This window comes from Hemiscyllium ocellatum, chromosome 39 (assembly GCF_020745735.1).
Source record: "Hemiscyllium ocellatum isolate sHemOce1 chromosome 39, sHemOce1.pat.X.cur, whole genome shotgun sequence".
Lineage (NCBI taxonomy): Eukaryota > Metazoa > Chordata > Chondrichthyes > Orectolobiformes > Hemiscylliidae > Hemiscyllium > Hemiscyllium ocellatum.
This window is the reverse complement of record NC_083439.1, coordinates 36,310,039-36,326,288: the sequence shown is the minus strand read 5'-3', so window position 1 is coordinate 36,326,288 and position 16,250 is coordinate 36,310,039. Positions and strand designations below refer to the sequence as shown.

Genomic DNA, 16,250 nt, shown 5'->3' with positions numbered 1-16,250 from the left:
CACATGTTACAGGATTGAAATTGGTTCATTATAGCAGCATGGAGAAAGTGAGGGCTGCATGCTGGAGACCAGAGTTGAAAAATGTGTTGCTGGGAAAACACAGCAGGCCAAGAAGCATCTGAGGAGCAGGAGAATCGACATTTTGGGCATAAGCCCTGAAGAAGGGCTTATGCCCAAAACGTCGATTCTCCTGCTCGAATGCTGCCTGGCCTGCTGTGTTTTTCCAGCATCATATTTTTCAACTCATTATAGCAGCATGTTCATTCCCATGATTGCTGACTCTGACAGCTGTGACAAGCTGTCTGTCTTTTTGTCTGCACTTAAAGCAAAGCAAGACAGAAGCACCACGAGACTTTACACTCTAGCTGAGGGGAGACAGTATATAAAGGCAAGGCAAGTCTGGTAGATCTACTGTAACTGCAAAGTGAGTGAGAGCAAGTGAGCAGCCCTGAGATGTACCCTAGTCGAACCAATGAGTTGGGTGCCTGAAACTGCACTCAACATGGCCTGGCAGCAGTCTTAGAATGAAAGATTCTGGTGTACCCCAAAGTACAATGTTTGAAGTATAGAAACATACTGTAAGTATGTTGGATTTGTGCCTTGAGGATATGTTGAGTCTGGTACATGTTCACTGCCAGTGTCTGTTGACAGAGGGTGCAGGTGGTCACTGTCTGTGGAGCATGTCCTGAGGTGTTGCTGCTGGGCATTTCAAGCTGAAAGCCTGGAGGTGCAAATCGTGAACTGGATTCATTAGCTCCCCTCACTGACTTCAATGTCAAGAGCTATCTTAACTGAAAGCACCTAGTTTCTGTCCACCAGCTGGAAGAAAGGAAACGGTGTATAAGCTTGGTAATAATGACATGCTTTTGCATGCAAATAGTCGCTCACCATTCACTCATTAGTTCGGTCTCACTGTTCAACACTTCATTGCAGAATCCAATGTTTTGCACTTGATGTTGAGAATCTAGTTTCTGCTGATCTCACTCGATTTTTCACAATTGGCAAGCCACACCCATGACCTGTGGCCAGTAGTGTTCCACAGCGATCAGTGCTAGAACTGCAGCTATTTACATATATATATTAATAAACTTGAGTAAGGTTGTGAGTGTACTATAGCCAAATTTGAAGGTGACAAAAAAATAGGTGGAAAGGCAGGTTTTGAGAAGAATGCAGGTGGTTTAGAGATAGGTTAAGTAGTAGGCAAAAAGTTGGCAAGATTTGAGAGAAGATTTGTAGCTCGTGTGCTCGTTGTTGTGGTTCTGTTTGCCGAGCTGGGAATTTGTGTTGCAGACGTTTCGTCCCCTGTCTAGGTGACATCCTCAATGCTTGGGAGCCTCCTGTGAAACGCTTCTGTGTTGTTTCTTTTGGCATTTATAGTGGTTTGTCTCTGCTGCTTCAGGTTGTCAGTTCCAGCTGTCCGCTGCAGTGGCTGATATATTGGGTCCAGGTCGATGTGTTTATTGATAGAATCTGTGGATGAGTGCCATGCCTCTAGGAATTCCCTGGCTGTTCTCTGTTTGGCTTGTTCTATAATAGTAGTGTTGTCCCAGTCCAACTCATGTTGCTTGTCATCTGCGTGTGTGGCTACTAAGGATAGTTGGCAAATGGAGTATAATTTTGGAAAGTGTGAACTTGGGAATTTTCCTGGAATCCTGGCACTTGACATGGACTCCATTAACAAACAAGTAGATTTGGACCCCATGTCCAAATGGGGACCAAATTGGCTTGACCTAGGATGGATGCGTTGATTCAAACGAATTAGTGTCCTTCATTGTCTGAAGTGTGAAGTTGTACAAGTGGTCATGTCTCTTGGTGGCTAGTTGGTGTTCTTGCACCCGACTGGCTAACTTCACCAACAACAAAACTGGAAATGACACCATCAACCCCAGCAAAATCAGGGTCAGAAATAGCAAGTGTGACAGAACACCAATGCTTCACTGGAAGCACACTGATGATGTTACCTAGCATGGTGACGATACGTCTGTGAACAAACTAACCAGCTCAGTGAACAAGTCAACAAGCTCATTGTTAAAACTGTTGATTACTAGCCACTTGTGACTAATTGGGAATGCAAATGTGACTAATTGTATTTCTGATCAGTAACTAAAAAATTAATATTAGACTGATTCCTTGCTGAACCTGTGATAGTTTTGTGTTTCATGGATAAGTGCTCCTAAGACCTTTTCCTTTGCTGTACCTGAAATATTGGCCCTGCTTTCTTTCCACAGATGCTGCAGACCTCTTGAGTTGTCCTAGCAATTTATATTTCTTTCATTGACATTGCTGGCCTCATTGTATGGCAGCGGAAATGTCAATGCTGTATAGGTGTTTTTTAATCTATTCATTCATCATTTAACAAAGTCTCCCTTTGGTGAGAACTTCCTAAAATTCATGATAAATTTGGGATGCAAGATTTGATGAACTAGCTCCTGCATGGAACGACAGTTCTGTCTGCTTTAGGTCAACTGTTGTTTAATGAGTTGGATAGCTCGAACCAAGAGTTTTGAGGCTCTTCACTTATGTCCTTATTCTCCTACTTCATTCACAAAAGCTCGCATTAAAATATCTTTGCACATTTCATAAAATGTCCATCCTATTCTACTTTGTTTAGCCCTGTTGCTATTTTACTGTGATCTTAGGTCCTTCATTGTGGTTTGCCTTAAACAACTTATTAAAATGTGGTGCAAATAACATTCAAATGGGCAATGACACAGTACTAATTCCAGTAGCTATATCATCTTTCTAAACCTTCTTCATAGTGAACATTCTGTAGCATTGCCTAAAGACGCTTTACCATTTTGTTGTTGGCATCTGTTGCAAATTAATGTAAGAAACATTTTCTGGATACGAATGTTATTTCTTCCCTTTTCTGGGCAATGCAAATCACGTTCAATTGTCCAGAGTTTATATAATGTATAAGTTCCTTTTTTCCATTGATTCTGAAGCATAAATCTTTTGTTTTCTTTAGTACCATGGGGCAGCACGGTGGCACAGTGGTTAGCACTGCTGCCTCACAGCACCAGAGACCCGGGTTCAATTCCCGACTCAGGCGACTGACTGTGTGGAGTTTGCACATTCTCCCCGTGTCTGCGTGGGTTTCCTCCGGGTGCTCCAGTTTCCTCCCACAGTCCAAAGATATACAGGTCAGGTGAATTGGCCATGCTAAATTGCCCGTAGTGTTATGTAAAGGGGTAAATGTAGGGGTATGGGTGGGTTGTGCTTCGGCGGGTCAGTGTGGACTTGTTGGGCGGAAGGGCCTGTTTTCACACTGTATGTAATCTAATCTAAAAACTGATTTTGACTGCTGTTTTCCCAAAAAATGACAGCCACTTAACTAATTTATTTATATTAAATCTTCACGATAGAAACTAAATATGCTGGAGAAAAAAATAAATCGAGGTGAACTAACTTGATTCAGTATAACTTTTTAAAAAATGGTAATGGCAGAACTCAGTGACAAAATTTGAGGACTTTCTACCCTGTAATAAAAAGACGTGGTAAGAAAATTGTTAATCCTGGCTTGACAAAGCAGGTCATGAAGTGACCTTGATATGAAACATTGACAATGTCATTTCACCATAAGAAAGGTTTATAGACCTAGTAGTTTAACACCTATTATTGGGGATTTATTCCAATCTATACTGGGGGCATGGGATCGGAACAATTGGACAAATGAGTTATTGCAAAAGCCAGCCTGGATCTGTAATGGTTAGGCCTTGACAATAAGAGATAAAGTAATGAGAATAGATTACACCAATGAGATTTGTTGTGGAGGGTTGATGAGAAGAAAATAATTCCTCTGATGGGAGAACCCAGAACAAGGAGATATAACTTTATCCATCAGGACGTAGGCTGTTCAGAGATGTTGGTAAACATCATGTATGTAAAAAAAAAAGTAGGAATATGGGTTTATTTTGCCCAAAAGGTTGTTGAGGTTAGGCCAATTAAATTTCAAAACAGATTGTCAGTTTTTGATAGGCTGTTAAAGGTTACAGAATCCAAGTGGATTGATGAAAATAAGATACAGATCAAGCATGATTTAATTGTATGACAGGACAAAATGACCTATTCTTTTTATTGTTCCTGCGTTCTTACGAACAAATATGTAGCTTTTTTCAGAAGTATGAAAACAGTAAGGCAGTGATGTGGGGGATTTCAACTGCTCTTCTAGTAACTGGGATAGAATTGGTGTGAAGGCACTGGGGCAACAGAATTCTTAAAAAGCATCAGACGGAATCTTTTTAGCCAATACATGTAAGTCCAGCAAGAAAGGGGGTGATTCTGAACTTACTTTCACCTGCCCAATTTTAACTCTCAAAACTATCAGCTGAGATACGCTTTAAGACCTAGTTTAGTTGTTGACTAGGCAAGAGACCAAGAATAACAATTCTCAATTCGCTAACAAATTTGAAAAATAACTTTTACTGAGCTGGAGTATAATTTAACTAAAGTATACTGGAAACAGCTACTTGAAGGTAAATCAGTTTTAGGTCAGTGGGTAGTCCGAGATGGTGAGTATTCAGAATGCGGTAAAGTTCATGATTTGTTATCATTTTGAAGTGTGTCCTAAAGATGGTATTGCCATGTATAGCTTAACATTTGATTGTAGTTCTATGTCCCCATGACTTGTCCGACCTGCCTAGCTCCTTTTCCACCTATCCACTCCACCCTCGCCTCCCTGACCTATCACCTTCATCCCCTCCCCCACTCACCCATTGTACTCTATGCTACTCTCTCCCCACCCTGACCCTCCCCTAGCTTATCTCTCCACGCTTCAGGCTCACTGCCTTTATTCCTGATGAAGGGCTTTTGCCCGAAACGTCGATTTCGTTGCTCGTTGGATGCTGCCTGAACTGCTGTGCTCTTCCAGCACCACTGATCCGGGGGTGGTACCAGGGAACTGGAGAGTAGCGAATGTTGTGCCCCTGTTCAAAAAAGGGAATAGGGATAACCCCGGGAATTACAGGCCAGTTAGTCTTACTTCGGTGGTAGGCAAAGTAATGGAAAGGGTACTGAGGGATAGGATTTATGAGTATCTGGAAAGACACTGCTTGATTAGGGACAGCCAGCACGGATTTGTGAAGGGTAGGTCTTGCCTTACAAGTCTTATTGAATTCTTTGAGGAGGTGACCAAGCATGTGGATGAGGGTAGAGCAGTGGATGTAGTGTACATGGATTTTAGTAAGGCATTTGATAAGGTTCCCCATGGTAGGCTTATGCGGAAAGTCAGGAGGCATGGGATAGAGGGAAATTTGGCCAATTGGATAGAAAACTGGCTAACCGGTCGAAGTCAGAGAGTGGTGGTAGATGGTAAATATTCAGCCTGGAGCCCAGTTACAAGTGGAGTTCCGCAGGGATCAGTTCTGGGTCCTCTGCTGTTTGTAATTTTTATTAATGACTTGGATGAGGGAGTCGAAGGGTGGGTCAGTAAATTTGCAGATGATACGAAGATTGGTGGAGTTGTGGACAGTGAGGAGGGATGCTGTCGGCTGCAAAGGGACTTAGATATGATGCAGAGCTGGGCTGAGGAGTGGCAGATGGAGTTCAACCCTGCCAAGTGTGAGATTGTCCATTTTGGAAGAACAAATAAGAATGCGGAATACAGGGTTAATGGTAGAGTTCTTAGTCAGGTGGAGGAACAGAGGGATCTTGGGGTCTATGTACATAGATCTTTGAAAGTTGCCACTCAGGTGGATAGAGCTTGTAAGAAGGCCTATGGTGTATTAGCGTTCACTAGCAGAGGGATTGAATTCAAGAGTCGTGAAGTGATGTTGCAGCTGTACAGGACTTTGGTTAGGTCACATTTGGAGTACTGTGTGCAGATCTGGTCGCCTCACTTTAGGAAAGATGTGGAAGCTTTGGAGAGGGTGCAGAGAAGATTTACCAGGATGTTGCCTGGAATGGAGAATAGGTCGTACGAGGACAGGTTGAGAGTTCTCGGCCTTTTCTCGTTGGAACGGCGAAGGATGAGGGGTGACTTGATAGAGGTTTATAAGATGATCAGAGGAATAGGTAGAGTAGACAGTCAGAAACTTTTTCCCCGGGTACAGCAGAGTATTACAAGGGGACATAAATTTAAGGTGAAGGGTGGAAGGTATAGGGGAGATGTCAGGGGTGGGTTCTTTACCCAGAGAGTGGTGGGGGCATGGAATGCGCTGCCCGTGGCAGTGGTAGAGTCAGAATCATTGACGACCTTTAAGCGGCAATTGGATAGGTACATGGATGGGTGCTTAATCTAGGATCGATGTTCGGCACAACATCGTGGGCCGAAGGGCCTGTTCTGTGCTGTATTGTTCTATGTTCTATGATCCACAAGCTGAGGAGAGACCTAGTTGAAGTGCATAACAAAGCAAATGTACAGAATTATCAGGAGTAGAGATAAAGTGGATAGGAAGGACCTGTTCCCTTTGGTTAAGGAGAACATAGTTAGTCATGACTATCATAATCATAATTTTTTTTCTCCATTGCATGCAGTTTTAAATAGAAACAATCAGTAATTATTCTGTAGAGGTCCAGTATACTTTATATGCATTCTTCCTTCTCTGTGGACACAGCATACTGTTGAATGATAAGTTACACCATTCCTTTCTTTCCTCTACTCTAGGTGATTGTCTACAATATGTATTATCTTTTCTTTTAGAGTTATCTGGGAATACTGGCTGTGTCATGTATTGAAGTCCTATTTCTAATTTTCTGTGCACAAATGGGAATTTTTCAGTACAGCTAATGTTTCCACTCAGAAGTGGCCATTGTTCATAGCTTGACAGCTTCAGCGAAAGGAATTCTATTATCTATTTCTTTTAAAGACTGGAGTTCAAACTTGAATTAGTAGTTACTTTCATTATGATATCTGTTTAAAGTGCAGGTCCAAATATGTCAGCTTATAAGTAGGTCCTCTAAATGTCACTCTGACACTTTGGTCCATAAATATTTTTGAAATTCAGTCTATTTGTATCTCATAATTGAATGCAAAAGCTTACTTACTGTATATTCAAGCAGCCAAAGAAGCAATTTGGAAAAAAAGACTTTGGTCTGATGTTTATGCAGAGGTGGGGTTGATGCAGAGAATTATGACAGCATGAGGGCAAACCAACAAAGTCAGGAACACGGAGGTCCTGCCTTTTTTAATATAAAGGAAAACTTTCAATTTATTTTCTAAATTCCTGATAAACATCTGAATAAATTGTTGGAAGGGAAAACTGGCAGCAGGAATCTAAAATAGGGACCCAAGGAATGGCTCCAAATAGGACAGGGAAGGTACAATAAATTGGGTGAGGTAGGTGGTGAATGGCAAAAAATGAGCCATGATGGGAGAGAGTGAGACATCAGTACCAGGGTGTTCTTGAGGATGGAAGTTGATTGACTGTGAATGCAGAATGAAAGTTGAAGGTTTCTTTGGTTGGTGAAACAACCATGCTTCTCTTTGCTCCCACATGAATTGCAGCAATGAGCAACCTTCAATACAGGAGACCCCTGTGCCCTTTACATTGCTGGTTTTTCTGAACCTTTGGGAACCTGCTTGGCAACTGTATTATTAATTCAGCCTTGCAAATGTATGTCAAGAGTGTTGTGCTGGAAAAGCACAGAAGGTTAGACAGCATCTGATGAGCAGGAGAATCGACGTTTCGGACATAAGCCCTTCATTGGAGCTTTTCCTGGACCACATACTCAACTCTGATCTCCAACATCTGCAGTCCTTACTGTCTCCTTTCTAATGCATGTGGCAGCATAATTTAAATATGCTAAAAACGTGCTACGTAAATCGTGGGAGGCTCTTCCAAAATGAAACCTGTTGCTCTAAAAACACCGTGGACGTTCAAAGAGTTGGGAGCCCATTTCCACAAGTCTCAAATCTCTTCTACCTGTCAGGCATGGAAATACTTTTGGGGTTTTCACACCATTGTTGTTTTTGATGCAGCTGTGAGTTTCCTTGTGATAACTTCTTGCTTATGTCAATCACATTGTGTCACCTGATAACCTCAGTTGTTTGAGTTACGAGATTTTAAAAAAATTACAGCTGCTTTAAAAATATTTTCAGGAAACAAATCTTTAGTGTGAGCATCAGGAGAAAAAGATGCAGGATGTTCTGATCTTCAAGTTTGGAATTCCTCATGGAGCAATTTCTTACTCCAACTTTATAAAGTCTACTTTATATGGTAATATTACACTCTTCATTTTTTTAAGAAAAGGACAAAATTAATTATGCAGCATGGGTACACAAATTTTATACTTTTTTTTTCAACTATAAAGGTTTCAGCCAAATTGCCTGAATTAAAATGACATGTTCTATTGGAGCAAATTTACAAAATATTCAAAATTCAGTACTCTCTCTCCTCACTGCCTCCCATATTATCTTCTTTTGGACATATTAAATACAATGAACTCCAGAAACTCCCAATAAACAGCACAATCATGTGGTCTGTTATACTCACATCATACATCATGTTACTTTTAGAAAATGATCACCATCTAAATTTATCATAAATAATCAAAATCTTTGACACTGACTTCACTGGCTGTCTCTTCATTGATCTTAAGATTTGTTTCTACCTTACTGGCCAAATTGCATTTATATCTATCCCTTACAGATAAAATTAGATTAGATTAGGTTACTTACAGTGTGGAAACAGGCCCTTCAGCCCAACAAGTCCACACCGACACGCTGAAGCACAACCCACCCAGACCCATTCCCTACATTTACCCCTGCCCCTAACACTACGGGCAATTTTTAGCATGGCCAATTCACCTAATCTGCACATTTTTGGACTGTGGGAGGAAACCGGAGCACCCGGAGGAAACCCACACAGACACAGGGAGAATGTGCAAACTCCACACAGTCAGTTTCCCAAATTACCTTGTGTGGTATGAGAAATAACCTTAATTTATTTTGTCTCTTAGTATCTCAGTGAATGATGTTACTAGAGACACTCCTTAAACCTTCAATATTCTTGACCAGATGGGCCAATGGGCTGAAAAGTGGCAGATGGAGTTTAATTCAGATAAATGCGAGGTGCTGCATTTTGGGAAAGCAAATCTTAGCAGGACTTATACACTTAATGGTAAGGTCCTAGGGAGTGTTGCTGAAAAAGAGATCTTGGAGTGCAGGTTCATAGCTCCTTGAAAGTAGAGTCACAGGTAGATAGGATAGTGAAGAAGGCGTTTGGTATGCTTTCCTTTATTGGTCAGCGTATTGAGTACAGAAGTTGGGAGGTCATGTTGCGGCTGTACAGGACATTGGTTAGGCCACTGTTGGAATATTGCGTGCAATTCTGGTCTCCTTCCTATTGGAAAGATGTTGTAAAACTTGAAAAGGTTCAAAAAAGATTTACAAGGATGTTGCCAAGGTTGGAGAGGCTGAACAGGCTGGGGCTGTTTTCCCTGAAGCGTCGGAGGCTGAGGGATGACTTTATAGAGGTTTACAAAATTACGAAGGGCATGGATAGGATAAATAGACAAAGTCTTTTCCCTGGGGTCGGGGACTAGAGGGCGTAGGTTTAGGGTGAGCGGGGAAAGATATAAAAGAGACCTACGGGGCAACTTTTTCACAGAGAGTGGTACGTGTATGGAAGAGGAAGTGGTGGTGGTGGTTGGTACAATTACAACATTTAAGAGGCATTTGGATAGGTATATGAATAGGAAGGGTTTGGAGGGATACAGGCCGGGTGCTGGCAGGTGGGACTAGATTGGGTCGGGATATCTGGTCGGCATGGACAGGTTGGACAGAAGGGTCTTTTTCCATGCTGTACGTCTCTGACTCTAAACCACAAAGCGGGTGTAAATTGGCATTGTGTCCACAAGAGGCTTAGGATTGTCATGAATGGTGATTGAGGCAGAATGAAGATAATGGGAGAGAGGATTTGGAGGTAAATGTTGCACCTTTTCCTGCTGTTAGATTCCTCTATCAGATACTGAGTACCTGAAAATGGGAACCCCACTTCAACAGTGCTATCAGGAGGAGTGAGAGCTGGTGAACACATCTGAGGTTGACTTTTTTCTACTTTTTATAACCTGATTAGCATCTATTTTGCATCTGTGTAGATCATCTACCATTTGGCTTCCCTTTGATTTGGCTTGCGCACCCTTACTCATTCTACTCTTTCTCGTCCCCTTTTGTCAACAGGGTAAAAACTATTATTTTACAGCCCCCTTTAGTTCCAAAGAACTCAAGTTGGACTTGAAATTTTAACTTTGTTTTCCTATCTACGGATGATGCCGCAGCTGCTAAGTTTCTGTTTTTATTTCAGATCTCCAGCATGTGCAGTACTTTTGAAGAGACCACCGCTATTTTTAAAAAAATTTTTATGGTTTGGAACTGAGTTGAAGTTAAGAATTGAGCTCTGAATTTGGAACAACAACTGATTTTAAAAGAGAACAAAGATGTTTTCCATTGGTAACTGGCCTGAAAAGATAATCAATTAAGTTGTATTATGTAAGGGTACTGCAGACAAATCAGTATTGAGCTGTTCCTGTGCTTAGTGCTGGAAGCTGGTTGGATGTTGAATTGGTCAGTCAAAGAGAATCCGTTCTTACTGGGCTTTGACAAGAAGCAGTGAGATTTTCTGGAGCCTTCCAGAGATTTATGCTGCTTGGTTTTGCTCTCTCATTAGTTTCTCTCCAATTTCTCTCTAGTCACTGAATTGTTGAAGGTTCTGAGAAAAGATCCCAAGTCAGTAAGAAGTAAGTAAATATTTCTCAAGTCTGCCAGATTTATTTGTATTAACTGGTGACTTTGGCATTCCGGCAATTCTGTTCATAGAAATTTAGGCCTGCTTCTACACTGTAGGAATTCTATCAGCCCATCGAGTCCACGCTAAAACTCTGAAGAGCATCATGCCCAGACACACACCCCATCCCCTCATCCTGCATTTCACATCGGTAATCCATATAGCTGGCACATCCCTGGACACTATGGCTAATCCACCTAACCTGCGCATCTATGAACTGTGGGAGGAAACGAGAGCCTCCGGAAGAAATCCATGCAGATACAGGGAGAATGTGCACAGACTCTACATAGACAGTCACCCAAGGGTGGAATTGAACCTGGGATCCCTGGTGCTGACCACAGTAACCATTTAGCCACCATGCCAGCTATTTCTTGGTATAATATGGAGTGACTGATATCTGTAAAGCTGGGGACCGCTGGGGACCACTGGGGTAGGATGAGATGGATCATCCACTCAGCACTTTTTTAGCTGAAGAATGTGGTGAATGCTTTTAGCCTTATATTTTGTCCTAATGTGCTGGGCTCTTCCATCATTGAGAATGTGGTTATTTGTGGAGTAGCCATCTCCTCCAATGACTTTTTTAATTGTCCACCACCATTCACAACTGGATGTAGCAGGATTGAAGATCTGAGCTGTTGGTTGTGAGATCATTTAGCTATGTACACCACTTGCTATTTATGCAGGTGGTCCTGTTTGGTCACTTCACCAGGGTGACACATCATTTTTCGACATGCCTCGCGTTGTTCTTGACAAGTCTTCTTACATACTCCATTGAACCAGGGTTGATCCCATGACTTGATGGTTATTGCTGAGTTGGGGATATGTTGGGCAATGAGGTTGCAGATTGTGCTGAAGTGCTATTTTGCTGCTATCAATTGTTGGAACCTGTTTATTGATTGGCAAATTATAATTCTTTTACTTTTTAATTATCCATTAACTGTGTCTGTTTGTGACTTCTGAGTGGGGGTTCTAATCGAAGAAGATTTGGCTTGAGATCATGGATATTAATTTGATTACCTTGCCATCTGTGCTCTGTTAAAGTTAATTATTAATTTTTGAGTTTAAACTTGGTGTCCAAAATTTGTTATCCATAAAGACTGGTTAGAAACAGTTGGGCAGTTTGAAGGATCACTGTTTGAATTTCATGGTGTTGTGAATCCAGTGATAATGAGGCTGATTTAGTTTGGCTTGCTAACTCTGTCTTAATACTTGGCTTTTATTTGCTGTGAAAGCAGAGTCTTCTGACAGTACAAATTATTACTCTTTAGATACCGCATGCAGCATTCAAGTGGGCTTTAAAATTTGAAATACCTATTTTTTTTCCTTTTCTTAAGGTAAAGATTCAAGTAGCTTGTCAAGAAACAGAGAGCCCTTTCTGTCATTTTTCTTTGATATATTTTGCAACTTTGTCTTGCAGTGGCAGCAATGTGCTCAGCTTTTCTCTGCCTACACACTTATCTCTTAGCTGTGTAACAAATTTTCTCCAGTCTCCAGCATCTAGAATTCTCTTGTTGCTGCATAAATATTTGAGCTCTGTAATCTTGAACAATAGATACCTCACCCTGTTCCTTCTTGAACCATGTTGCCATATTGAAAGGCAGGATTGGTGGGAACTCAGCACATACCAGTGAGGTGGTATCCTTGACATCTTGTTGATGTACACCAAAGGAAGGAGCTAAACATTTAATTATGTTCCATGATTCCATCAATGAGCAGGTTTGCACCAGGGCAATTCTTGACTTCAGTGAGTCAAGAGCTTGAGTTTAGCTGAAAATCAGGGCTTGATGTAAATGTGAGATATATGAAAAATGATGATTTTCTTTCTCTAAAATGCAGGAGATCGATCATTACTTGATTATAAATGGTAATTTTTGCTCACAGAAATAATTTTATTAAAGACTATATAAGCTAACATTTGTACCAATAGCGCAGAATGTTTCACAAGCCTACAATCTTGGTACACACCAGGAGCATGAACCAGTTTCCTTGAGCAATATGTCATGGAGTTAGCCACAGAGCAGATTATCTTGGATAAAGCAAGTTTCATAAATGGTAAAAGATCCCCAAGAAGTCATGATCATAACATGATAGAATTTAATATTCAGTTTGAGAGTGATAAATTTGGGTCAGAATCAACTGTGTTTACTTGACCAAAAGGAATTATAATGAAATAAGGAAAAATCCTTAGGCTAAAATCAACTGGGTGGGATAGATTAGCAGGAATGGCAGTAAACAAGCACTGGCAGATGTTTAAGGAGATAATTTGTCACACTCAGTAAGAAATATATCCCAGTAAGAAGGAAAGATTCTAAGAGAGGAATAAATCATTCATGGCTAACCAAGCAAGTTAAGGATAGTATTAAGTTGAGAGAAAAAGCAGAATAGAGACAAAAGTCAGTGATAGCCCCAAAGATCGGGATAAATTCAGAATCTAACAAAGGAGAACTAAAAAGGTATTAAGAAAATAAACCATGAGGGCAAATTAGTGATGAATATAAAAACTGACTTTCAGAACTTCTTTATAAATAGCTAAAAAGGAAGCTATTTCCTAAAAAGAAAACTGTGAGCATAGTTCCCTTAGAAATTAATCTAGGTAGACAGTTTTGGGGAACAAGGAAATGGAACAGAGTTAAACAAATACATTGTATTAGTCTTGACAGAGGAAGATGCTTCAAATAGCCCATTAATACTTGAGAATACATAGGAGAAATTAAGTACCATCATCATCACTGGAGACGTTGTATGAGACAAAAACATTAGACTAAAGGCAGATAAATCCCCTGGAAATGATGGCTTGCATCCTAGTATCCTAAAAGAGGAAGCTGAAGAAATAATGGATGCATTATTTATAGGTTTCCAAAAATCCCCATTCTGGAGAAGTACCAGAGGATTAAAAAAAACTGCCAATGTGACATCCTGATTCAAAAAGAAAGTGGGGCACAATGCAGGTAACTATAGGCCTAAAATAGCTTAAAAATTATTAGTCTAAAATCTATTGTTAAAAATAATTGGAATCTGTTATTTAGGAAATAATCATGGAAATTTGGAAAATCATAATCTGATCAAGCAGAGTTAGTACGGCTTTATGAAAGGCAAATCATGTCTGATTAATTTGTTATTTTTGAGGAAGTCTCATCCAGTGTGGATAGATGGGAGCCAGTAGATGTGTTGTATTTGGACTTCCAGAAGGCATCCAAAAGATTCCTCACAAAAGGTTAACTCAAGGTAAGACCCCATGGTGTTGGCAGTAGTATAGTGGCATAGATAGAGAATTGGCTATTGGGCACAAAGCAATGAGTTGGGTTGAAGGTTCCTTTTTCAGGTTGACAACCTGTGACCAGTGGGGTTCCACAGGGACCGGCACTGAGACTGCAACTGTTTACAATACATGTTAATGATTTCGGGGAAGGAAGTGAATGGACTGTAGCCAAATTTTGCAGATGAAACACAAAAGTTGGTGGGATGGCAGGTTGCAAGAAGGATACAATTTAGAGATATTGATAGGTTAAGAAAGTGGGCCAAAAGTTGGCATATGAAGTATAATGTGGGAAGAGATGAAGTTGTTCATTTTGGAAGGGAGAACAAGAGAACAGTATTATTTAAATGGAGAAAAACTGTAGAAGGCTGCAATTTGGGGGTAGTCATGCACAAAAAGAAAACTACAACACAGGTGCAGCAAGTAATCAGAAAGACTAGTGGAATGTTGGCTCATATTTCAATGGCCGCCTACTTGCGGAACGTTTCAGAGAACACCTCTAAGACACCCGGACCAACCAACCCAACCACCCCGTGGCTCAACACTTTAACTCCCCCTTCCACTCCACCAAGGACATGCAGGTCCTTGGACTCCTCCATCGCCAGAACATAACAACACGACTGTTGGAGGAAGAGTGCCTCATCTTCCGCCTGGGAACCGTTCAACCACAAGGGATGAACTCAGATTTCTCCAGTTTCCTCATTTCCCCTCCCCCCACCTTGTCTCAGTTGAATCCCTCGAACTCAGCACCGCCTTCCTAACCTGCAATCTTCTTCCTGACCCCTCTGCCCCCACCCCACTCCGGCCTATCACCCTCACCTTGACCTCCTTCCACCTATCACATCTCCATCGCCCCTCCCCCAAGTCCCTCCTCCCTACCTTTTATCTTAGCCTGCTGGACACACTTTCCTCATTCCTGATGAAGGGCTCTGGCCCGAAACGTCGAATTTCCTGTTCCTTGGATGCTGCCTGACCTGCTATGCTTTAACCAGCAACACATTTTCAGCTCTGATCTCCAGCATCTGCAGACCTCACTTTTTACTCATTTTTCAATGGGGTTGGAGTATAACAGTCTTATTGCAACTGTATAAGGTGCTGATCAGACAACATCTGGAGTACTGTGAGCAATTTTGATCCCTTTATTTGAGGAAAGATATGATTTCAGTGGAAGCAGTTAAAAGAACATTTGCATGGGTTATTTCCAGTTTGGAAGTATTGTCTTATGAGCAAAGGTTAAACAGTTTGGGACTGTACTCACTGGGGTGTAAAAACATGAGACGTGATTGAGTTGAAATATACAGGATTCTTAAGGGGCTTGACAGAGTAAATGCTGAGGGTGTTTCTTATGGGTAAGTCTAGAGTCAAAGGCATAGTCTCAGAATTAAAGATTGAGATGAGGAATTTCTGAGGGTTGGGAGCCTTTGGCACTCCTTGCCATAGAGAGCTTTGAGGGCAGAGTCTTTGTGTATTTAAGTCAAAACGTGTAGTGCTGGGAAAGCACAGCTGGTCAGGCAGCATCTGAGGAGCAAGAGAGTCAACGTTTTGAGCATAAAACTCTTCATGAGGAATGTGGGGTGTGTGCCCAAAGGGGCTAAGCGGGGAGGGGGTTGGGAATGCGATAGGTAGATGACCGTCAGGATACATGCACCAATCAACCCCACTGTCCTGTGGCTAAACACTTTTCAACTCCCCCTCCCATTGTATCAAGGACATGTAAGTCCTGGGTCTCCTCTATCACTAAGTTCTAGCCACCCAACATCTGGAGGAAGACCACCTTATCCTCCGTCTTGGGACCCTCCAACTACACTGAATCAATGTCAATTTCACCAGTTTCCTGATCTCCCCTTCCCCCAGCTTATGCCAGATCCAACCCTCCAAATCAGCACCGCACTCTTGAACTGTCCTACCTGTCCATCTCCCTTCCCACCTGTCTGCTCCACCCTCCGCTCTGACCTATCATCACCACCACGCCCTACCTTCATCTACATAACGCATTCCCAGCTACATTTCCTTCCCAGCCCTATCTCCCCACCCCCCTCCCCCTCGCATTTATGTCTCATCCCCTTGGACATTCCCTCATTCCTGATAAAGAGCTTATGCTTGAAACATCAACTCTCCTCATCCTCACAGCTGTGCTTTTCCAGCACCACACTTTTTGACTGATCTCTAGTCTTGTGTATTTAAGGCTGACATAGATTCTTGATCAGCAAGAGAATCAAGATTACTAGGAAAGGGCAGGAAAATGGACATGAGAAGTGTCTAATCAGCCA

At 41.6% G+C, this 16,250-nt stretch overlaps 2 protein-coding genes across 4 annotated transcripts in view; both read left to right on the top strand.

The window, feature by feature from the left end:
- The window catches only part of abhd17c (abhydrolase domain containing 17C, depalmitoylase), an 84,087-nt gene that overhangs the window by 42,148 nt on the left and 25,689 nt on the right, over nucleotides 1-16,250 (top strand). Inside the window, exon 3 of one of the 3 annotated variants that reach the window (XM_060852981.1) lies at nucleotides 10,630-10,677. The exons of the other annotated variants lie outside the window; for them this stretch is intronic. Coding sequence (XP_060708964.1) covers nucleotides 10,630-10,636 — 7 coding nt within the window. The 3' untranslated portion in view covers nucleotides 10,637-10,677. Of the gene's footprint in view, nucleotides 1-10,629; nucleotides 10,678-16,250 lie in introns of those variants that run through there. 3 annotated transcript variants of the gene reach the window in all.
- The window catches only part of LOC132834270 (inactive cell surface hyaluronidase CEMIP2-like), a 184,724-nt gene continuing 182,392 nt past the window's right edge, over nucleotides 13,919-16,250 (top strand). The window contains exon 1 of the mRNA XM_060852976.1: nucleotides 13,919-13,949. The gene's annotated coding sequence lies outside the window, so the exon portion shown is untranslated. The remainder of the gene's footprint in view (nucleotides 13,950-16,250) is intronic.